Here is a 25,390-nt window from a genome sequence, read left to right as displayed (position 1 = left end):
CTGGCTGCCTGAGGTTGTTAAAACCCCACACAGCTTTCATAATGCTACAGGCATTAAGCCTGGTATTCCAGCCAAATTCCAGCTTGAATTCCACCCCCCATTTGCACCTAGCTGGCTATTTTCCACTTAAAGCACTGTGCCCCACTAGGGCACTGCATAACAGTGGGAGATGAATAAATGTTTATAATGCCTATTAATGTATTTATTATGATTATATCTGAAAGAAGCACTGAAAACCAGGCTCTAGGCACTGATTTATAAGCTTGCCCTCACAGTGCCATCTAGCAAAATACAGGATGGCACTGTCTCCATATAACACTTGCTGCTCTCAGAGTCCTAACAAATAAATGTGTCCTGGAGGTTAGTACATTAAAATTCATTTGGCTTATGAAAGATCCAGAGTTGGTCATAATTCTTCAGAAAACACCAATGGAATTGGTGTCAAACCATGGAATTTTCCTTTATTCTTTTTTTGTGGTACTGGATGGTATTATTTTCTTAAAATAGCTGAAAATTAAGCTTGGAAAGGGATCATTGCTATTAATAGAAAATTAACAAGTGACAGGAATGGTCCACCTAATGGAAGAAAAATTATTTTCCCCCATTCTTATTCCATCTGTCCCCAAGTACAGTAAGAGATGATGCCCAGTTCTGCCCTGTTTAATGGGACTGAAACATACGGGGGAATCCCAAAATGTAACAAACGTGCCAAACCCTATGTATGTTCTTAGATAATCCTATGTTCTTAGATATTCCTATAGGAATATAAATAAAAAAGAGTAGTACAACTGTATTTAATTTTTGTATGCTATTTTTTGTTTAGCTTTAGTTGAATATTAGACCTGGAATCCCCTCTGATGACGGGGTGATGTCTTCTGTTTGGTTTTGGATCAACATCAATTCATACAGAAAACAGGAACAGTTTATTCAACTTAAATTTCCATTTTAAAATTTCTTGTGATACACTTTCTCAGTAGGAACTTTTTTAAAAAATTGTTCAACAGATTTCAGTTGTCAAAGAGAGATTAGATAATGAGTTGTGGTATTGTTACTGCAGTGTGGCAAAGTCAGGTTAAAAAAGACTGCAGAAATATTTCAGGATACAGAAGCAACTCAGACCTATATTTTTCTTTTTTTTTTTCCTTCTTTTTTTTCCCCCAGTCTAAATGAGGCCTCCATGGTATTTTTTGGCAATATCAGAGCTTTACTCAGTGATTGAAATTCCTCACAATCAAACAGGTTTTTAAAGACTTTCCCTGTTGCTGAAAGGCAATTTGGGCTGTGCTTCTGCACAACATTTCAAGAGGGTATTTCAATGCTGGGGTTACACAGGCTGGCATGTGAGGTGAGTTTTACAGCCTGAAGAGTGGAATTAAACAGGGCTGTGGAATTAACCAGGGCTGTTGTCCTGCAGAAGGCTGGGCATCCTATTTTTGAAATAGCTGATGTGGGGATGTATCAAACTGAAAGGATATTTGGAAAATAGTGGGAAAAGTGTAATAACCGTAAGCCGCAGCTACTTGAACTAAACTGAAGCTGCTGCTTTTATGTCAGTAGTGATGTACTTTTTTTTAGATGGAGAAGATTCTTTGCTAGAAAAATGTGGAGTGAGTCCCAGTGTCTCCGCAAGACAGCATTGTGAACATGAGGGTGTTGGCATGCAGGAGACATCACTTTGCTGCATTAGAGTGTTGAGCTGCATACTAGTCACTCCACAGGTGGTAAAGCATGCAGGAAGAATGAGAGGAGTCTGAAACTAAAGCAACCCTTTCCTGTCTTATTTTTATGGCAACATCTTAGTTCACTTGTTCATGCTGCTGTTTGATTTCTGTTGGAAAATGACTAACACATATTATTTGGTGATATTTATATTTCAGTAAGGATAGTAGGTTTAGGCCACTGTTACACTTAGGTGCTGTACACTTTCAGAGGAAGAAATTGTCTTTGCCTTGCTGTCGGTTCCCAAAGACTCTGCTCCTACAATACTGATATACATAAAATACTTTTGCATATAGAGAATATTCTTGCATTAAGGATGGCTGTATGTTTTGCAGGGAAAAACCCTACAAGCTTCAGTGGAAGTTGGATCTAATCTTGGATTTCTAAGGTGTTTTGTTTTGATTGTGTTTGTTGTTGTTTTTTTTTCTTTACACTGTGCCTAGTGTCCTTTAAGCCTGGCATAACTAATAATAGTTAAAATATTGTCTTCAGTCCCTCTAGAAAATACACACTCCAAATGTTTATTGGGTCATGCTTTTTGTCGCATGATCTTCGCATACATCTCTATAGGCATGCTGTGACCAAAGCTCCTGCTTGGAAAAACAATTTGTTGCTCTGTTTGTTACAATAATAATTCTTCCTTTTAAATGATCAATGTGGGATGTGGGGAAAATCATATATTTGAGGTAATAAACTGTAGTGTGTTATTTTTCTTTCAAATAAGGACCATAGATTATTTTTTTTCCCTGTGATTCAAGGCAGTGCTTGTTTTCACTTCAGTTTCAAAATAAATTATGTTAGTCTTTATCACAGCTGTATAATGTTTATACTAAAGCAATAATACTTTTCACAAGGATGAATATTTAGCTCAGACCTTTTTTGAGGAATATCAATAGTCTAATAAATCCACTAGAGAACAAAACCCTGATGTTTCGATATGGCACAAAGCAGACTGGTTGTAGCTCTGCACCTGGATACATGGTGTATGTGCCATTTGCTCTGAGTAACTGAAGTTATTCCTGTTGCTTTTGCCTGGACTTTTTTATGCCTGGATCTGTTAACCTCCTTAAAGAATGACTTCCAACTTTCTGTGGGGAATGCATAAAAACGGCAGCATTCAGAGCTGTCATTGCTGCCTATCCTGCTGTCTGACACTACATGGACACCCGTGCTGTCCTAAGTCACAATATATTTCAAACACGTTACAGTTATCATGTGAAGGCTAATAGTGTCTGTTGAAAATTCCCAACATCTGTCTTAAATGAATGGTATTTTTCTGTATGTAGGCAGAGCTAAAATGCCATCCAATATTACTCTGCAATAGGCTGCATGTAATGGGCCTTGTTATAGAAACTTAAAGGTCTTAAAAGATATCTCATGAGTTTTTTTTGTCACTGAAACATTCTGCTTTGGAGTTATGTGTTAGGTTCATTTCACATATGGTTTCTAAACTCACAATAATACAGTGTAAACTGGTTATTTTTAAATTTTGTTTTAAAGAACAACTCAACAATCAAATTTCACCTTCAATTAATCTGCAAAACCCTTCTCTAGCAGCCCACCTTTGCTGCTTGCCATCACAACATCTCAACTAGTTCTCTAGGAAATGAGATGAACACAGCCAAATTCCTTGCAGATTTAATGCTTCTCACTCCTCATTTTTCTTTTGTGAGTGTAAGGTATTCTTTTCATAAGTGTATCATAAGAAAGTATTGTTCCAGCTAGGGTTGGAGGGTTTAATTAAGAGGGAAGGTCCCCCAGCATGCCTGCAAGATGATCAGGGCTGAATTACTGTATTCCCCTGTGGGATATCATTCCACAATTCAAACTCCACTACTGTCAGTGCTTATTGCTGAGACTGAGGGCTCTTGTCCTGCCGTGTGCTCAGGACCTCAGCAGCGCGTGCCTGTGCTACAGGAACAGCTGTGTGACACACAATGACACACACTGCTGACCACACTCAAGGCCTTGGTTGGGCAGCAGCAATGGACTAAGAATCGGTGCACAAAGAGGGGTATGTTCACTTGCAAAGCACTGCACAAGGCCTTCCTAAACTGTAAAAGAAACTGTTATGCATCATGATGCCAACGTACGTGTGGGGAAATTTTTATTTTGTTTGCCAGTCTGGTGATTTTTAGAAGGCAAAAATCCCCTTTTTTTGACTAAAGTTTCAAAGCTGAAATAAAGTCAATACCAAATTAACTCCAGCATGTGGAGTGCTTTTGGAAAGTTTGCAAATACATGTAAAATAAAGTTTTTTCAATGATGAAGGATATATATTACCCAAACATTTGGTGTATCTTAGTGTCATGACTACAGAATGTCAACTGAAGTGCTTTTACTTCTATACATCAATATATTGTTTTTTAATTGTTTGACCTATTGTGGTCCTATATAGCTTTGCAGTCCTTTCTGGGGACATCTCTATTTTGAAAAAAAGGTGAGGCCTTAGATTAAGATTAAAGTGAGACTCTTCATGCATCTGATGAAGTGGATTTTCTGAGCCTAAAGGAAAAATAAAGTCACAGACATTAGTCACTCTATGTAATTTGTATCATATAAAGATAAGAAGATCTATATAATAGTGACACAGAAAAAAAAAATCTCAATTCACTCAGTTTTTAGAGGTGAACAAACCAGAGGGAAAGGAAGGTTTAACTTTGTGAGATGTCGACAGTTGAATTTTGTCAGCATAGATTTTCCATTTTACTCAGACCATTACACATTGGCAGATAAAGACGAAAAAAAGGCACTTAACAATCTTGTGCTTCTTCAAGGTGGAAAAGAAATGTCTTGCATTTTGTGAATTGTGGTCAACTAAATGTTTTTCTCTTGAAAGTAAATTATGGTGTGCCTTGAAGCCATACTGCATTTTATATCAATCTGCAACAGAAACCCGTATCTTCCAGTTTTTCCCAGGGATTTCGTCTTTTCCAGTAATAGTGACATTGAGCAAACGTCCTGAAATTGTAAAATGTCTAGTAGGATGTGCTATCCTGAGTTCCAGTTCTTCAGCCAAATCTTTGCTCTGTCATGTTTTTCGGTGAGACCTTGAACAAATCTTGTGTGTCCAAACCCCACTTCAGTGTCTCTGCATCACTGAGATGGGATGAAAAAAATGAAGATAAAGAGTGCATGTGTCAGGAAAGTGGAGGTATCTCCACTGAATGAATTTTTGGAGCTACAAAGAGCACATCCTGGTTGATACTGGATTGGAATGCTCAGAAACTCAGACTTGTTCAGAAAGGAGCAGGGGAAGATCAGGGCTCTCTGTTTCCTGAGCCTGTTCCACTTGGTGCACTAAGAGTGGAGGTGTGGGCAAGTGATTCCCAAACTGCTCCTTGCTTTCTGCTGAAAAAGCTATGGAGTTAGTGAATTGGTACCCTTCCATGAAAAATTCTCATATAGGAAAGAAATTTCATCCTCATCTCTGTATAAAAATACAACAGACATAAAAAACTATAAATGTCTCTGACTTAAAAAACAGACTCTCAGAACATCTGATGTAGTTCAATACCTTTACCTTCCTGCTAGTTAACATGCCTATACACTGTAGTGAACCAAGGAATTCACAGTTGTTTTCCCATTGCATTGCAGTGGCTGAGATAATTCTGCAGGGAAAAAAAAATAAAATCAGGATGAAAGCAACCATTTTTTACATGAAATCAAAAACTTCTCCAGCAATTTTTCTTTTCCTTCAAGCACAGCAAAGTTCCATGTCTTGTTTTGACACAACTCATCCAAGTTTTAGCAACTATAATGTAGCAGTGCAGTCATGCTACACTGCTTTCCACCAGAAGGACTGACCTGAAATATTGCAAAATGATCTTGGTTGAGGCTTAGTCATGAAGACTTTCTGGGAAAAAGGCTTAAATATTTAGTCAGAATTCCAGTTTTTAACCTGGAGGGACACAAAGAAGTGTTTGACTATGGCTGGTGGTTAAAATTTGAAATCAGAGTATCTTTCTTTAGTGTACCTTAAACTCCAGAATAATTTTGATTGGTTTCTCTAACTGTACTGGAAAAAAAAAGAAATTCTTTAAAATTAATCTGACAATTTTGGGCCAAGTCCAATTTTTAAGAAAAGGCTTTGTGATCAGGGGAAAAAAACACAACTGAAGGCTGATTATTGCTTTAGATCTGTGTTATTGAGGTGGCAACTTTCACAGTCATGGTTTTACCAGGGAGAGCAGAGTGGCTGTATGGGGTGTGGCTCCATCCTTTTGCCCTTTATCACCTGCAAGTATGATGAGTGTACTTCATAGTTATACCTCACACTTGGCAGACATACTTTGCCCTGCTTTACAACTTAGTTTGGAACTGTGCCTGACTTGGCAGTGCTCTGTTGTGTTTCGTGTTTGGATTGGCAGATACCTTTCCACATTGTACTCCCACTCACTATGATGAGATCCTGCTCCAACATACACTTCCATCTCTGATTTATTATTTGCCCATGAGTAATACTGTTAAAATCATCAGGGCTGTTGTCTGTCCTTGCACATAAGGGTCTTACAGATTCTAGTCTCAGAAATTCCTAAAGCCCTTTTGAAATACTTCAGTGAGACAAGAAAGCAGCAGTAAGTCAACACTAGCAAAACATCTGAAATTCTGAGATGCTCCTTTCATCTGGTGAGGAGGAAAGAGAAAGGAAAAGTGCTTACATCAAATGACATTCCAAAAATGTGCAAAACAGCTGCCATTTGTCTTTTGATGGTGCATCTTTGTAAGACATTGTCATGATGGCTATTTATTTTCAGCATTACATTCCTATGCAGAATGGGGGTATTGTAATGCAATTATATTGCTGTCCACAGTTCAGTTTGAGAAAAAACTGTTCTTCCACTTCTTCAAGGATGAATAAAAACTGTAATGGAAAATTCTTATGAAAGAACAGAAAATATTACCCTTTTAGTAGGCTTTTTGAATCCTTCTAAATGCAGAGTGAAGTTAAATAATATCTCTGCTAGAGAACAGCTTAAAATAGCCTGCAGAAAAGATAACATTTTAACTGAAGCCTATAATGTAATAGACATTTCTATGGAAACACTTATATGTCTATAGAATATCCTTATGAGCTCTTTTAAATTCTGTGAGACTTTTCCATTTGTTGACACTGCATGTCTATAAAGGATTATCAGAGAGTTCTCAAAGGACAGAAAGCAAACATTTTACTTATGAATACATGGATATAGCATCCAGATATATGAAGTAATGCAACAGAAATAATAAAAACGTAGAAACAATAAGTAGACCCTAACAGGGGAGTAAATAGGTGAAGTATGGCAAATTAGTTTTACATAAATAAATTCAAGTAGAGAAGGGGAGATAATAGTGTTAGATAATGGCATAGATGAGCAAAAAGATTCCAAAGGGATGTATTTTTAGAGTGGAAGGTAGTATGCCTGCTATTCTCGCATATTTAAGCAGGTGCTTGATTGCTCTCGCTGAACTGCTTGGCTTTACTCCAGCTGATGGTGTTTGGAATGTGTAATGAAAGCAGAGGGTAGTCACAGTTCTTCCTTCTCTTTATTTATGTGTGCTTTTTAATTTTCAGAACGCCTATGTCAACATCAATCGAATCATGTCTGTTGCGTCAAGGCTCTCCGAGGCAGGCCATTACGCTTCCCAGCAAATTAAACAAATATCCAGCCAGCTGGATCAAGAGTGGAAGAGTTTTGCTGCTGCTCTGGATGAGCGCAGCACCATCTTAGCCATGTCTGCTGTCTTTCACCAGAAAGCTGAACAGGTGAGTTGCTTTTGTGAGTGGCAAAACGATCCACTGCTACATCGATAATGATGATGCTGCAATTATTACTTGATGGCTTTTGGCTTATGTGCAGAGAGGTTTAGAGCCTTGTTCCTAGTGGCTCAGTCTCTCAAAAACAAATAGTAACATTTCCACCCCAAAAACGGCCCATGTTCCCTGGTGGGCAAGAAATTATGTTTTCACTTTAATAATGAGGAGTCTGATCATGAATGAAGTGCAATGGTGCAATAACAAGCTGTTTTGTTTCTATTGCCTAATATTTCGTTGGTGCTGTGGATAAATTCAGGATTATTATGGTCAGGAAGACAGTATGTGTCTGCACCCATATGTATATGTGCTATGTGCACATAGGAATGTTCATACATAGGACATAGATCCATACCAGCAGTCAATTTCTAGGAGCCAAAGAACATTATTGTTAATGAAACTTACAGAATTCATTCTAGCACTTACTCTTGCAGTGCTCTCCATAGCCCCAGACTTTATTAGACCTCACTAAGTAAGAGATTTCAGAGACAGGAACATCCAAGAAAATTTTCCATGTCCATGAACTCTGGTTTGTGTCTTTAAAACTACCAGAACGATTCCATAATTCATAACTACAAAAGATTTAAAATATGTCAGTGAATAAACCTTCTGGTTTTTTTGCACCTAAACCAGGTCCACCTAATGATGATGGCTCAACATCGATCATATGTTGATTACATTCATTTTCCAGTGACAAAGACTGCTTTGGAGCTCTTTTCAATGTTGTTGTGTGCTTGTTTTTCCAAGTGGTTAATATCAAGGCTACCGAGTGGGTGTTCTCAGCGTTTATAAAATGACCCATACCTGAAGCATCTGAAGAAGAAATTGTAAGATAAGCCAGAAACTGTGCCTCTTAAGATGGAATTTATGTATAGAAAAGGTTAGCTCAGAGAGTAAAGATTTTCCTTATTGTTTGTTTCTGACTGTAGAATTATAATGGATTTTTCTTTATTCTGTGTTTCCTATTGACAACAGGCCATAGCATAGAGCAATTACTCACCCTACTGGGCACTTACTCATGTAAGCACACTCTGTGCCTCTGATGGGACTGATACTCAAAGAAGATTCCCAGTACAAAAACTTTCATCTCCTTATAATAGGCACTGTAGTGTTTAGGAGTAGTCTTCATGTTAATAATTGTCAATCATCATGTATTCATAAAGAAAACTCAAAAAAAGAACTTATATCCAGTCTATAGTCACAATGTAAATGTTTAAGGTTTATTATGAATTAGCTATTACTTCTTTGCGTGGTTTAGGATTGGATGTTTTTGGGGTTTTTTTTATGAGTGATCCCCTATTTTTCTGAAGTGTCAGTCTTGTGAGCTACTTATGAGGTATTGTACAGCATGAAAGGCAATAAAACAGAAAACTGCACTGAACTGTCTCTGAAACTAAAGGTGACTATGTTTTGTCTTCTTGCCTTTTGGATACTCTCAAAGTGGGTATTTTGCCTCAACCTTACCTTGAAAAAGAGCCACAGTAATGTCACTCTAAGCTTTGGGTCTTTCTTCTTTACAGTTGTATGGATGGGTCTGAAAAACCCAGTCCTGCCTTGGCATGTCCTCACAACAAATTGAAGTTTGTGCTGTCTGACAGAAGCGAGTCTCATATTACTAACAGACAATTTACTAATTGTGATAGGAGTTGCTCCTCACTTGCAATAAAAGAAAATTCAGTGCAAGATAAATGCTGATGTGAAACCTGTGAATTCAGATTGCTGCAAAAAAGAAATGTGGGTGTCAGTGTGTCCATGAGCCAGGACTAAAATTTCAGCCCTGCCTTAGTAACTCTGGTAAAATAAACCAATGACCCAAAGGCTAATAATTTAGTCATTTGACTTCTGTATAGTATAAATAGTGAGGTGTTTGAGATTTGGTTTATAACAGTGTTATCTATCCAACATTCATTCAAAATGTGATTCTTTATTATTTCACATCACGCAGGGTTTGGTTTTTTAAACTTAATTCAGGGCTTCATTATTTTACAATAAATAAGGCTTAAATCTGTGAAGCAAAGATGTAGATAAACCCATTATTTCCTCTGTTGCAGATCAAATCTGGTTTTGCTCCCTTTGTTCTGTCAGTAAGGGTAATCTTGCTGTGGATCCAACCATTTTTCCCACAGTGTACCCCTGCTTCCCTCGCACAGATCTGATGTGCAGATTGCCTTTTTCTCCACTGTGATAAGCTGCTACAGTCTCTTTGTTTATTCCTTCCTATTGATTGAAGTTCTCTGTGATACCAACAGGAAGCCAATGTATTAGGACCATAATCTTCCAGCCTTTTGCACACCCCAACCTGCAAGGAAGTTGTTGGTTTGGGACAGAGATTTTTGCAAAGCTCTGCGATTTCTATAACATGCAAGCTGAGCAGGAAGAAACTTGTTTTTCGAGGTCTCTTCCTAAAGACCTCACACAGAAAACTGCACAGAATACAATTTATCTGGCTTGGAAGGATGAAAGGCTGAGTCAATTCTGCTGGGAATTGAACCTCACATCTGTCTTCATGTGCCTCAGAATCACATCGCTTTCCTGGCTCTTATTGCAGATACATGTGGCATTTTGAATGGGACTCAGCTGAATGGATTCCTGGATGAAAGCTTTTTTATTATTATTATTTTTCTTTTTTTCCTTATTTTTTTTTGTGGGTGTGCACACACCTGTGTCTTCCTTAATTCTTTTAAGCACAACCTGTACATACTAAGTCATCATCAAGAAAACAGCAAAGAAAAGGAAAAAATGGAAGAAAAGAAAGAAAACAAAACAAACCATTCCAAGTTAGCCTCCAGCCAGGGATCCTTCAACACGTGTGTCTGATCAAAAGCCAGTAAACTAAACTCCAAACAACTTCTATGTCCAAGTCAGGGTACCATTCAGCAGATTCAGTGGAGGTGTTTCCCAAATGTCCTATAATTCCACCTGGTACAAATCTCTTGATTGTTTATTTTTTCTTCTTTCCTCTTTCTGTTGTTTTTTTTTTTTTCCCCCCTCCCTTTCAAGTGCTAACATGGAGATATTCTAGTGCAAAAGAGAATCTGCTTCTGTATGTTTAGGTTTGTCTGAGCTATTCAAAGTTGCAATAGAACATGGGACAACGTGCCTTATCTCACTGTGATTTCAAGAGACCTGTGCTGATGTTCTCCAGATGAGATTCCAGCTCCCTAACTGCCAGATGGGGGAAGCACACATACCAGGTGTCCTCCCCTGCTTGGATGTAATCTCTGAAAGCGTGCTAAATTGTTCATAAGATGTTCACTGTACAGATCCTGTCAGAATGAACACATTAATGTTTTCAATCAGCTGAGAGATCTCAGCCAATTAATTCTGGTTCAGAATTCTACCCTCAGAAGTGCACAAGCAGAGTTACTCTTTAAGGTAGCAGGTGTTAGGTGCACACACTAGACATTTATGCTGATTCTCAGAAAACTGACCCCTGGCCATTTGTTTCATATTACTTTACTCCCCAACCAGGAAGACTACTGTTCTCATCTCTCATTTCTGCCCAGATCTGTCTAAGCACACTCTCAACTCCCCTGTATGAGGAAAGGAAATGAAAAAGAGAGGAAAAGAAAATAGGGAGGAAGAACTTGATGAAAGGGAGAAAAGGAAAATCCAGTTGATATCTACAAGATACAGGCATAAGACCAAGATTACTTCTGCATTAGATAGGGAAATTCCAGAAACAGCAACAGGAAATATGGAATTAACCTCATACAAAAAAATCAGGGTATCAAGATGTATTAAAAGTCACTGAGGAAAGTGGCTTCTTGGCCTTCTTCCCACCTTTCCCCACAGCCATTCTGGAGCATGAAAGCACACTAGAGTTTTGTTCTAAATTTTCTGGGTCCTAGGAGAACCACCATGGTTATTCTGCAGCTTCCACACAGAGGCCTAGCATGCAGTAGAACTGTGCAAATCTGTGGAGAAATACAGAGTACAAAATGTCTGAGCTGTGCTTTGGAGCAACCATGTGACACAGCACAGCAGTCCCTGAGGAAAGTTAGTAAGAAGTGGTCTGAGAATACGTTATTACCAGCTAGAATCTGCATACAGAATTTGCAACTTAGGTGAATAGGTTGTGAGTCAGTAATAAGTGTAGGTCATTACTTTAAAGTTACTTTTGGATTGGATCAGAGGCACAAAGATACCCTATGGACTTCTTTATTTTTGGGGAGAAATTTTTCTCAATCTTTCCTGAAGCCTTGAAACGCACGGACAATTATTATTTCAAATCTCATTTAAACAGTTTTTATGTTCCCAACAGGAGATATTCTAGTCAATAGACTAACTATAAATTTAAGCATTCAATTTAAATGGTACTGAGTATCCAGTGGACAGTAATGGCTCCTGTTCCAAACTAACAGTTAGTAATTTATAATTTTAAATGCAACTTCTTCCAACTCATTCAAGTGGTGATTTTTTGACGTGAATATGCTTCTAGCATGAAGGGTTACATTGAACTAAGCTTTTTGTGCCTGCCACAGTGTGTGACAAATAATAAAAATTAACAGAGTTACATTTTTCAAAATACCCAAATCAATAGTCCTATGCCATGAACTAACACTGTAAAAATCCTTAAAAAAAACTTGCTCTGCGTATGTGACTCTACATACACAGCACAGACCACTTTGCATTGTTTCAAGATATCAGAGTAAAGCATTCACGGGCTGCATCTCTTAAAAACTTTTTAAACCAGATGATGTCAACTGCTCCTGCTAGTGGCAGAAGCAAAATTAACAAAGTAATTGATGTGACATTGTCTATATCCAGCAGATCAATGCCAGACAACCTGGTGGACATGTGGTTATATGCATTGGATCTTCTTGAGACTTCTCCCACCTACTGTGCAAATCACAGTCCGGGGATCCGGCAATAGATGACTTACATGACTACAAGAGCTTTTACTAAAATTGGTAGAATTCTGCAGTTTTGATAAGAGCCATAACAGTGTGATTCCAGCAGCAGGAGCACTGGTCTATAAGGTATAAAGGTCTTTTGTTCATTGTTTCGATCAAGAGGTTCATGGAACATCCCCAAAAGGGACTGATCTCGGCTCAGTGCTCTTACACTGCATAGGAAATTATGTGAATTCCACCGCCTTGGCACAAAATACGATGACTTCAGCTCTATGCAGGGGTGTTTGGGGATTTCATCTGAACAGATTCGACAGATTGTAAGTCAAACCGATCCAAGAGAACCTGCCATCCTTTCCTCTAGTCTTCTGGAAAGCATAGTTGTCCCTGATAGATTTGTACTTTGTAGACAGGAATGTTTTGGAATTGCTCTTTGTCACTGCATCTTTGTGCACTGAAGTGTTTACAATGCAAACACTTTATATCCTTGATTACACAGCAGCATGGTGAATAGCTTTACAGTACTAATAAAAGAGGATGCTGATGCCAGAGTTGAATTGGAATTCTTTGCTTTGAATCTCATAGCAATTCATGCTGCAAGTGCTTTACTAACAAGCCACAGGTGAACTCTTCAGGAACGGATAAAACTGTGATTCTGGAGTGGTTTTGTGGCATTATACATTCATCCTACAGGGTACTGCATCTGTTATATAATTAGCTGTTCTTTTTTATAAATAACCCAAAGTATGGCAGGCTGATTTAACAGAAAAATGGAGGAAGAGAAAACATTAATGAGAAGTAATGAGGTGGCATAAGACAGTTAGTATGGGCAAAATATGAACATGTGTGCTGTGTCATTGAACTAAGCCCTGCTTAAAAGAAAAACAGGGTGGGAACCTTAGAGACTAAATTCCTCTTTTCTTTTGCAGAACAGGCAGCACACAGCAGAGCTTCCCCAATTTGTTCTGCCAAAGTGCATCAGCACTACTCTGGAGGCCTTTAAGAGTGAAAACATATTTTTTTCCACCCCTTTGCTCCCCAGAGTGTTCAGTTTCTGGCTGGCTGTTAAGGCTTCCAACCAAGGTGCTAAACCATATCAATTGCAATGGCATTGCCTTTTTTCTTTTTCTTCCTTTTCATGGATATCTGCCCACTGGCTGCCTAGCAGTCATCAGATGGTAATGGTATCTGAGCACTGCTGATCTGGGCCAGAAGAACATGTGAGACCCAGGGGGTTAAAGCCTTGGTATCCTATTAGCAATCCCACTGAGCTGGACCAGGATTGGGAACTCCTTGAATACACACTGTCCATCTTTCACTGAAATGAATGTGGAAAGTGATTTTAATGGGAGTTTTCTGTTGCTCAAATGAGTAGTGTTCAGGACAGGTAAATGACTGAGGGAAGACTGACAGATGAGACAATGCCAGAAACAGCTGGAGCTGTCACTGTGTCCTTTTGTGCTTCACGCTGATGGTTTTTTCTAAACATGCTGCAGCCTCCCTTTTTGGATTGCAATATTGTGGCCTCCCTGCATGGTATGCGAAGACTTTTAGAAGGAGTGTTTGCTGAGCCTGGTTAAATGAGCATTTGTTTTTAATCCAGAAGAAACAAAAAACATGCCTTTGGATCTAGGTGTCCCTCAAGTACTGAGGAGGTGACAGGTACGCACCGTTCCAAGGTGCCCAAAAGGACTCTTTTATAATTGTTATGTTTTTCTCAGTTGTTGCTGCAGACATAAGTGGCACTCTATGAAGTTTTCTGATGTTGATGAGATGTTGTTCTGTGTCACTGTTGCTTATGGTTCCTGGAATTCAGTTCCTTTCAGGTGTGGATGCCTGGTGCAAAATGTGCAGTGACGGAGGCCTGCCCTCAGAAATGCAAGACCTGGAACTGGCCATCCACCACCACCAGACCCTCTATGAGCAAGTAACACAGGCCTACACAGAGGTATGTGCTTCCCAGAGAAAATGTGAGTATCTGTTAAGTGATAACAGACATCTGACTGCATTTAGGAGCATAGCTTTTCTAAATGAGGTAGGTTCTGGTTTCCATTTCTGCAACTCTTTCAAAGATGGAGTCAGACCTAATCCCAGGCTGTAGTAGGTGACTCCCAGCAATCTGCTTGTAAGGACAGAACAAAAGGACAAATCTGAGGGACAAACCCCATACAGAAATAAAATCTAGAACCAATGTTAGCACCCAAAGAAGAACCATTTCACTGCCTTTGCTGAACTGGGAACCCTTTTAAGCCACCAGCAACTTTACTACTTTTGCTTTCCTCCTGTGCATGAGTCCAGGCTCTAGCAAGGGTATGCTGATGGCACAGAGCATGCCAAAGGCTTTTTCCTTTAATATACAACATCGAAGACATGTAAGGTCCTAAGTGCAATGAATGTTGCAAAAGGCTGTGCTTTAGACAGAATCTAGAGTCATTTAGACTGAAAAAGATCCTTAAAATCATGAGTCCAACTGCTGGGCTAACACTACCAAGTCCACTACTAAATCCTGTCCCTAAGCACCATGTCAGGTGTATTTGTATATACTGTTGTAAAATACTTCCAACCTAAATAGGTATGCGATTTTTTTTTCCTTTAAAAGAGGGTGGCAAGAATGCTAAGGCAAATTCTCTGGCATTTTGTCAAAAAAATCCACAATCCACATGAAGTTCTTTACTTGCTTTTTCCCCCATTCAGGCTGCAGCATGAAATAAAAGCTATTGACAGTCAACACTCAGTGCCTTTGACTGTGCAGTCCAGGGTCTGTGTTTAGTCCATGTCATTTTGCAGAAGGGCTCCAGGACCTTCCTGGCATCTAGGAGAATCCTTTTAGGAATGAAACTAGTCTAGATGTTCATCCCAAATATGGGCCAACCTGCACTTTACCCTGGTAGTAGGAATCCATATATGTTATCTGTTATATTCTGTTAAACATGTGTCCAGGACTCAGGTTTGTTGGAAAGTAAACGTCAAAATTACCTGAACACTTGGGTTTATTTGCATTTCTCATTTCCCTGTACTGTGTTATGCTTGACTGTCTTGCTGGCTGTGAAAGGATTGTGCTCCTTGCAGTTTTCTAAGCTGGACTAGAGGACTGTGGTAGTGTTTGCTGTACTTAGTAAGTCACCAAGTGAAGACTGCATTATGGAATATAGCAGCTCTCCTACATGCCCAGCCCTTGTTCTGGTCATCGTGGCCTTGTAAGAATCTATAGTATACAACAGAAGAGAAACTGATTTGCTCTTCTAGGCTTGGTGGTTTGCACTCACACATACACAATGCAGTTGTGCAGATACCTTGATGATAAATATAAGGAATGTTAGATACAAACCTCTTCTTTCCCAAATGCCTGCAAGATTTTGAGAGTTAGTCAATTAGAATGAGCAAGTCTGGGTTGCAATGACAAAGGGTGCTTCCTTATTCAGTCCTTAGGCTTCTTGGAAACAGTGGATTGTGTGAGCAAAGACAGAACAGTCTTGTTGGCCTCTAGTTGCAACTATGAATTTCATACAAATGCCCAGTCAGGTGAAACTAAGTTTTTTAGGTTGCATTTAAAAATATTTCGAAAAACTATGTCATATTGGGATTAAATAAAAAATAATAATGTTTGAAACTGGCATTTTGTTTATAAGCCCCAATGTTAGATTTTGTGAAATCAAAATTTGTTTAAAACTCATTACCAAAAGCAACTGTTAACATCCATATTGCTTTTGCTGATGCTTCCTCAGAAAGCTATAATTAGTCACAAGCACAGCTGTTTAAAACATCTCTATACTATTTTACTAATAAGTAAATTTTTAAATGGTATGTAGAATTGCCAGAAAGGTTATAGTCTTTCATTTCAGAAATGTTCATTCCTTTTTCCCACATGTGGTAAGGCGAAAAGTCTTAGGAGTCCTGCCTCCTATCCACATGCCTATTCTCCAATCTATATAATGCCCCTTCTCATAGCAAACAATGTCTCTTCCCTCAGAGCTCTCTATGGTAGGATGAAAACTGTAGCATTTTCTTTCCTTTTCATTATCATTGAAAACTCCTGTTTCTATTTTCCTGCAGTCACTTAAAATCTCTGTTTCTATTTCTATAATTCTGAAAGATTTGAAATAAGAGTAATCATTCCTTGAAATAACCATTTAATATGGATATTTAATAGGATACTAGCTAACATTTAATATGTTATGGGCCTATTATGTTCTCTTACAGAGTATAACAAAGCAGTTCAAATTCACTTCAGTAACCTAAGAGCCATCCAAAGAATCTTAGGAAGACTCTTTTTATCCATCTTGCCATAATTGTAGTCATAATTATTTGCCTTATTTCCTTTATTAAGCTTGAGTGAAGCTTGGAACTAGTGGAGCTGGAGATCATGGACATGGTATGCAATCCACATCTAAGAAAACTCCTGCACTAAACCAAGCTGCTGGCAGAACAGGCCCTCTTCCTTTGAAGAACTTAGTTGTGGCGTTGCTTTTCTTTTGGGTAGAGCAGGGCTGGAGGGAGGAGAGGCACACAAGGTGTATACCTTTGGCAGCTTTCCCTCTTGCAAGGAGATCTCCTCTTGATTTCTGTAGCCAGGGTGTATTTATGTTGCTCCACCAGTGTTTCTTGTGGATGAGGAGACAAAAATCTGCTGAGGAGACAAAATCTACTGCAGACCTCTACTGGGGTAAAGATAAGGTTAGGAGGGAAAGAAAGGCTTTCTCCAGTTATGGTTGATGGTAAGAGCATCTTCTTCACTGTGCCATAACTGCTCTTCACTCTCTGTTCCTACATGGTATATTCACTCTAAACCCCATTTTTTTCCCCAGTGCCAATCGTAGCTGTTTCACAGATGGCACTATTAGTCCAGCCACTTGCAAGGCTCTGGAACTCTTTCTTACCCTCTTTATGGAATATCTGCAGATTTTAACTTATTCTCTAGTTATGTATAGGGCATCCATGGAGATTATTCCACTAGCACAATAAAATCTATTTTTTGCTTCACCCAAGGTCACATAACTTTTGCATTCTGCCTATCCTTCTCCTACCATGAAGCCAAAATGCAGGAATATCACCAGATGACAGGAGTGTATATGTGTGTTGTGTCAGGTAATGAGCTAAATTTTCCCATGAAGTCCATCAGCAATTCTATACTTTTCAAAATAAGTGAGAAAGTATCAAGTTTGCTTTGACAAATGCAACACTGGCACTTACACCTTACTGGGACTTCAAGTCATATGGGCTCCATTCAGCCTAAGACTTTTGCAATGCTTAACAATACGTCATTAGTGAGACGTGAGTGAAGTGATGTGACTAAGCTGGGTTGTTAGTGCTTGTCTCCTTGCACAGTCCTTGAAAAATTAAAAAAGATTCACATGAAAAGAGATTTGTTGATTTATTTTTGCAGTTACAAGGAGAAGGAAATGACTGCAAGAGCACAGTAGGTAGCTTCTCGATTTGTGAAGCTGCTCCCTTCCTTTCTGAAATGTGTTCAATTGGAGAACTCTGAGAGCACAAATCTTCTGAACTTATTGATTGGGAATGCAGTAATATTCACAACAAAAATACTTTTGGAAAATAAAGTTTTTAAGCCAAAGAATTTCAGAGCTGCAGAAGATATGAAACTCTGGAATATGTATGTAATCCTTGTGAATACTGAGTACCACTGGTTACCTTATGGTCAGCGTGCTCCTTGCCGTATATTTAGTCTGGTATGACAGGACAGGCATGTAAATTGGAGAGCACTGGAGCACTTCTAGTAGCCTCCAATTTGTATTAATGATTATTGGCAGGACAACAGAAGCCCTTAAAGTCTGGGTTTTATCTCTGGCTGTGCAGAGAATAACTGGAAGGCTATGCCCATCAGGGAAAAATCATAACTTGTAGTCTCTGAGGCTTTTTAAATAGACAGCAGAAACAAATTGCTATGCAAGAGATCAAAGCCTACATCCTATAGAAGAGAAAGGAGTATGAGACAATGCAGAAGCTGTAGGTATTAATAGATCTATATTATGGCACAAACTTTCCAGGAAAGTTGTCCTGAGTAAAGCATGTCCGTCATATTTTCTATGCATTCTCTGCAGTCAGGGCAAACTTTTGAACCTGCATTGTTAGTCCCAATTCTGCTGTGATTGCTATTAGTGTAAATCAGCAGGGACTATACTAAAACTGTTGTACCACCACCCAGGGACTGATTCAGACCAACTGTAATCCCAGAGCCCAGTAACAGGAGCATAGTGAACATAGACAGTGAATTTTAGCCAGTGCAAAGAGGGAGTTTCTAATAAGCTGCACCCAAATGTGTCCATAGCCTTGGTTTCCTGTTCCCAGTGATTAAGTTGCTGCTGATTGTCTTCCCACAGATAAAATAGGATGTACTATGCCTTATCTCTTTGCCTGTCTAGAAGCTGCTTCTTCCTGAGTATCAGATAATACCATATCCATAATCTTGCCGAGGTAACATCTGTGCCTCAGTGTTTCCTCCTGAAGTCCTCCCTCATATCACCACTATCCACTATTGCTGTTCCTTCTGTGACCCCAGAAGGCACCAGCATGTGAAAATTGTTCCAGCTGATCTTCAGCAGCAACTGAATTTAGTAGGGAAAGCCACTCCCTATGGACTGGCCAGTTATTTCTGGATCTTATTTCAAATTGCCTTGAATATTTAAAAAAATCTACAAGGATTTACCTAAGCCCACCCAACAGTCATAAATATGATGAGATTTGACTCCAGTTTTTGCCAGTATAAATCTCAAAGGGTCTCTTGATTTCTCTGAAAATGCACCAGATACACAGTGCTGCAACAGACTGGGACGTGGCATGACTTGCCAAAAAATACCCAAAAAGTTTGGGTATTTAAGGATATTTGCTACATTTGAACAAGCAACTTACAATACAGAAACAAATGAGACTTGGCAATCCTTGTGATGTGTTTAAACTTTGACTGATAATGTTCAAAATTTAAACTAGATGAAAAACATTCATTAATCTATTCCCTGGCAACATTGGTAATTGTGATTGCATAGAAATAAAAACACTTTTCAGAAAATCTTGTCATTTTCATTGCAGTTTGTTTTAGAGGGAAAAGAAAAAATTGAACCAGGAAAAGAGAGGGATTCTAAGAGCGTCCTCATTCACCATTTCTGTTGAAAAAATATTTTAATTTTGTAACCTGCAACTGAAAAATATTTCAAAAAGCCATTTCTAGAGAACCAGTGCATGCACACACTTTTTAATAGCAATTTGGTTTTTATGGTTCCATTTTTCATATTGCCCCCGCAATATGAAAGTGCTCCAGGAATGTTCCAGGAAAAAATTCTGGCATAAAAAATCTGTCATTCTTTTTCTTTAAATTCCCAAATGCCTTTGCATCTGTAAATGTATTTTAATATTCTCAAAAAAAGTTACATGTGGCTGGCTTTGCATTAGCTAGCCAACTGTAGTCCTTTGAAAATGGAGACCATAGGTTCCTCTGAGCTATTCCTGGGGAAGAAAAGAATCACTGTCATATACTAATTTATTTTTCACTGCCACTAAGTGAAAATAAATGAAATACAGAATGGAATGTCACACTTCTCAACGTATAGACATACTTAGTAATCCTTCGAAGAAAGGACTCTCCTTTATCATACAGAATATGAATGACTCTGCCATCTGTGGTTTTCTTAAAATGCCACCTCCTCACAGAAATAGGCCTGCTATTGCAAATGCCACCTGTCACTAGCCAGGATATGTCAAAGATTTTCAGTGCCCGAGTGTCAGAATGTAACATAGCCTTGGGATGTGTGCGTGCAGTCCCAGCAGTGCAGTACCTCTGCTCCTGCTGAGTGACACAGCAGGCTCACTAGGAAGCAAAGGCAAGTGCTGAATGTGTAACTACAAGTCAAAAGGAGATGTGATGAGGTCTTTCTTCCTTTTTGACTTAAATAAGGAAAACACACAGGGGAAAAAGAATGAGCTAGAATGTTCTCTGTCGGCTACTGAACGTTTAAGTATCAGTGCAGTGAAGTAGACCTATTTCTTCACTCAGGTGAGCCAGGATGGAAAAGCCTTGCTGGATGTTCTACAGCGTCCCCTGAGCCCTGGGAATTCTGAATCCCTCACTGCTACTGCAAACTACTCCAAGGCTGTTCACCAGGTGTTGGATGTGGTACATGAAGTCCTGCATCACCAACGGCGCCTGGAAAGCATCTGGCAGCACAGAAAGGTCCGGCTACATCAAAGGCTGCAGCTCTGTGTGTTCCAGCAGGATGTTCAACAGGTAATATCACTACTAAAAGAGATAAAAAATGACCATTTCTTTTCAACCCATAAAGATTGGTGACTCGTCTAGAGGCTATTCCCATAACCAAGGTTTCACAGGCAGCTCTATATATGCTAAAATCCTAATTCACCTTTCAGTACATCTCTGTTTCACATTGGCAATCATCAATCAGTCCATTGATTATTGATCAGTCCATTCCCCATAAGAAATGTGACACTATTTTCAGAGTTCAGTTTTTCACAAGTGAGCAATTAGCTGTAGGTGCTCTACTGTTTCTGAGAAAGTGATGTTTGATTAAAAAAAAAGAATTTCAAGTGTAAAAAGCCATTGAACTGTGGTGTATTTCACTTTCCTGTGAGGAAACAACATAGACATTTTAGTGGTGGTGTTTAGATGATCTTTAGATGTTCCTCTGCTATGAGTTTGCTGGCTCCAATGAACTTCACACCCCAATGTTCCGAGCCCATCTCACAGAGGTACAGTGTGTAGGGTACAGGCTCACCTCTGAGAACTTAGGCTCCAGGTGAATAACTTTTCTCTTCCAGAGGAATCCATATGAATGGATAAGTGACAGTAGGTGTGAGATGCCATGTTTGTAGCTGCCTAATATGCAAGCACAATCAACAGATGTTACAGGGCTCTGCTCATTCAGGATGGTGTGGTTTGTTAATGGGCCCCATTACAGCCCGAAGCAGATGTTGGTGGCAATATGGTACTTGCTTAAATGAAGAGCCTGAATGCTGTAATCATGTTTATGGAGCATTCTAATGTCCCTGGGGTTCTTTATGTCATTGCTTTCCTCCAAGTGAAAAATGAGGCGGAGACAGAGCAACAAAATTGTCACAAGTAAAATAGACATGAACCAACAAGGAGAGGGGACAGGCAACTTTAATTCAACATGCAAATCTGGGGTCCTGTTAGTGGCACAATTGGAGTGCACCAGCACAACTGCAGCTGTAGATGTCCTTTGCAAATATGTATGACCATTTCTTTGGCAGTCTCGAAAAGTTTGCCATTATTTCTACCTGCCTAATTATTCCTCTAAACCCACAAAAATATTCATGCCGTATATATATAACTAAAACTGGGACTGAATGTAGTAAATGCTTAATTTAAGCAACTTTGCTTTCATTATATGTCAGCAAACATGCTGCATGGTAATGAAATTCATAAGCTATATATTAAATAGAGCATGTTAGAATACTTTCAGCAAACTATACAAAGTTAATAAGTTTTAGGGTTACAATCTCAAAAATCAAGGGTTGTAAATTGTGATGGTTTTGTGATTTTTCTAATTGTGGTATATAATGTCAATAAGAATCTTAGATGTTCTTCATTCCCTAGGGTGATTTACACTTTTTTTTTCGCTCTTTCCAAACCAAAACTTTCTCTCTTACATCTTCTGAATTCAGTAGAAGCATTTATGAGATTCATTAATAAAACCCATTCAGACTTTTACTCTCCACATATACAAGGCAATGAGGCTGTGTCACTGGGTTTCAGAAGGAACAGGTCTTTTGTATGTACTGTGACTTTTGGTGAGAGGAAAAGAAAGAAGCAGTAAGAGTCACTGGAGCACCATTGCTTTAGAGAGCAATACTCTGTGTGAGTTCTGTTGGCAGCAGTCTTTCCAAATTTTTCTCTTAATGGGTAGTTATTATCTGGGAAGCAACAACTTAATGACAGACGTCTTTCCATCCTAGCACACACTGGAGGCATCTCTTTGTCCTACTTAGAAAGTAGAGAGGAAGAGATGAATCATTCTGTTCACTAAACATCTGTACTATTCAAGATAAATGCTTTGTAACTCATAAATGAAATTATCAGCTAAATGTGAAATATGAATTGTAGATTCCGTGAGGAGGAGGAAGATATCTGAGGATGTTGATGAGGGCTTTGAAAATAAACACCTGTATATTTGTCGTGCAATTCCTATTATGCTTATTTTGTTAAATGCCCATCAGTTAGCAGATGAAGCTCTCTACCTGTATGTTTTCACTAAAGATATGCAGCATTTATCTGTAATAATTTCTTGACTTGTCAAAATTTAATAACCTTAACTGACTTCTTCCTGGTTCAAGTCTAAAATGAAAATATGTGGGAGAACAAATCGTGACAGGAGAGCTTAGAGTTTATTAGAATTTGCTGTCTTCTAGACAGGTAATGATACAGTGCAGTTTCTCTAAGGAAGATACTCCCCTTTCCACCCAGCTCAAAATTAAATGTGTTCTCAGAGATGCAGTCTTCCCTGTCAGGATGTCCCGTGGCTCACCCTCTCCAGCTGTTGGCTAGTACAGTAAAAATTCTGGTGAAAGATGATCTCTCTGTCAGAACTTTCACTCCCTCACTTGTTCATCTATACCTTTCTCTTCATGTCACCTGTTCTGTGTCAATCTTGTTTTAAAAGTGGATGTGAATAGGGACAGGTTTTGTTGTTTTGCACGTTCTTAATACAGACTCAAATATTATTTTGCATCCTCTCAGTCTGCTATTAATAGCTATTAATAGCTTTTGGGAAAGACACATCTCCAAGAAGAGATACTTATGGATCCTGAGAGATCAATAATTCCTCATCTAGCTACTCTAGTGAGTCTTGCCAGAGGGATCAAGTATTTGGGCATCAATATCAAGTGTTCACATAGAGGCCTTGCAAAACTAATTAGCTGGATGAAGGCTTTATGTAGGCCAAGTGTGTGCCATTTGGACTGGATTTAAGGATTAAGATATGTTAAACAGGGCTCATTCATATAATTCCTGGTGTACTCTGCACTGTTTGCAAGGCCAGACTCCATGCTGTATGTACTAATGGCAGGTCAGGGCTGTGTTCTCAGATAGTTTCACACTGTCAAGGAAATACTTCTGATTCTAGCTGGGTTTTAGTTTGAACTGCACAAAATCCTTACAGTCACAGCACAATCAAAATACATGTTGTGCTGTAGAAAAAAAACAGTGTAAACACTATGGATTGCTAGGTTACAATATTAATGTAAGAAATGTTATGCTATAAAATATCATTAGAAATAACTATTACTTCACACCATCAGACATTTTACAAGACTGTTTGCTATTATATCTATGTATTAATACAATGACATCCATTTGCACATGTGAACCAAGGTAAATAATGGAGTGCTAAGGACAATGAGTAATGAATATACAGTGTTTTAAAGAAGGAAAGAAAATAAATGGCGTGAAACTGCATTTGCAGCCTTTACAGGAAGTAGAGCACCATTCACACAAAAGCAATAGCAGTTAAGACAATTTGTGAGCTGTTATGAGGCTCTGCACAGGCAGGAACTGACAAGGAACTCTTAACACTAAAAGTATTTAGGATCATTATAAAAATGTTGGGTTGCTAAGTGTGTAAAATACTTAATTGCTTCAGTTGCTTTTTAGAAGTTCTAGGGTTTCGGATAGGGAAGAGCTACAGTGTTTGATCCTTTTAGAACACAGCTGTGGGAAGAGGTGATGAGATTCTGTCCTGCAGGCAAGGAAAAAAAATCCCTTTGGCATTCACACTGGTATTTTGTAATTGCTGCAGATTCTTCAATTTTTGTTACCTTTTCCCTTTTACCTCTCTCTGCTCTGGGTCTTCCCCTTCTGCAGACGATTTACCAGCAAATTAACACCATTTCCATCACTGTTGAGATTTGAAATTGCTCTTGTGTAGGCTCAAATTTCCACTGCTTTGCACTGTTATATTCTGATTTATCCTGCCAGCCTCTGCATGCATCTCTCCATGCATCTAATATGTTCCCTTTGCCCCTATGAACATCAACACTGAAAGAGCAAGAGTAGGATAAGGGTTGTACCAGGAGCAGATGTTACCATGCAGCCTTTGAAAGAGGTGAAGGAAGTTTATAAGGCTGTTCTCCACCTCATTGCCTCCCCCATCCCATTTGTTTCATATGGGCAAGAATTTCATCTGAATTCTCTACTTTATAAGAAACTCATTCAAGAGAAGTTTTAAAGCCTGAAGCATACCTGTTAAAATAGAAGGAAAATGGAGACCCATTAGATGCATTATTGAAGTGGTCTGGGCAAACCTTGAACTTGGTATTTTAACACACTTTCATGGCAGAATAGTCAAAGTGCTATTCTCATTCTACAGGCCTTATGGCTTCTCACAGAAATTCTCGGTTCTTTCTGTCATTTCCATACATACATACAACACATAGCCTGGCACAGGCAGCCTATTTCTCCACAGACTCACATAATTGTCCCAAGGTCATGGCTGGTGCTACTTTCTTCTTGCTTCACTTTGGTTGTGTTGGCTGCCTGTAAAGGAAGAGCTGAAAAACAGGTGGATGTAGAGGTACTGTGTGGGGCGTTTCTTGGCTATGTACACAGTGCTGAGGTAGCTGTGGTGGCTCTGCATGGCAAAATGGAACAGGCCCATCATGCCAGATGAAGACCAGTGGCAAACAGCAAGATGACACTAACAAACAAGAGGGTGGGGGTACTAAGAGAGCTAGGACTGTTGCCTTACCAGCTGTAGCGCTGTCTGAAATCTTCTTGGTTATTGAAAAGATCAGGCTGGACTAGTGTCAGGTTCATCTGATTTCTCTAAATTTGGGGATTTGCCTTCTGTTGGCTTCATGCCCAGATACATTAATGGACATAGTTTTGGTTCCCTTGCGTGGTTATCTGCCTCTGGTGACGGATAAAAAGGCCATGTGGCCATTCTGATAACATTACATTTACCAGCTGCCATTGTTGTGGGAGACTGCAGAGTATTGCAGAGGAAGGGCTGTCTCTCTTCATAACCAAGCACTTTAACTTGTA

General features: G+C 39.0%; 1 protein-coding gene across 16 annotated transcripts in view; it reads left to right on the top strand.

Moving 5' to 3' along the window:
- KALRN (kalirin RhoGEF kinase) overlaps positions 1 to 25,390 on the top strand; it is a 505,663-nt gene that overhangs the window by 229,824 nt on the left and 250,449 nt on the right. For all 16 annotated transcript variants that reach the window (XR_007904562.1, XR_007904561.1, XR_007904560.1 and 13 more), the window contains 3 exons: positions 7,274 to 7,465; positions 14,183 to 14,314; positions 20,372 to 20,602. Coding sequence is in view for 13 of the 16 variants with exons in the window: in XM_051787529.1 (XP_051643489.1) it covers positions 7,274 to 7,465; positions 14,183 to 14,314; positions 20,372 to 20,602 (555 nt within the window). In the remaining 3 variants the exon portion in view is untranslated. The remainder of the gene's footprint in view (positions 1 to 7,273; positions 7,466 to 14,182; positions 14,315 to 20,371; positions 20,603 to 25,390) is intronic.

Source organism: Manacus candei, unplaced genomic scaffold (assembly GCF_025592945.1).
Source record: "Manacus candei isolate 608988 ecotype Guabito, Panama unplaced genomic scaffold, ASM2559294v1 h1tg000023l, whole genome shotgun sequence".
Lineage (NCBI taxonomy): Eukaryota > Metazoa > Chordata > Aves > Passeriformes > Pipridae > Manacus > Manacus candei.
Note: the sequence above shows the minus strand (reverse complement) of the source record. Positions and strands in the feature narration are given on the sequence as shown.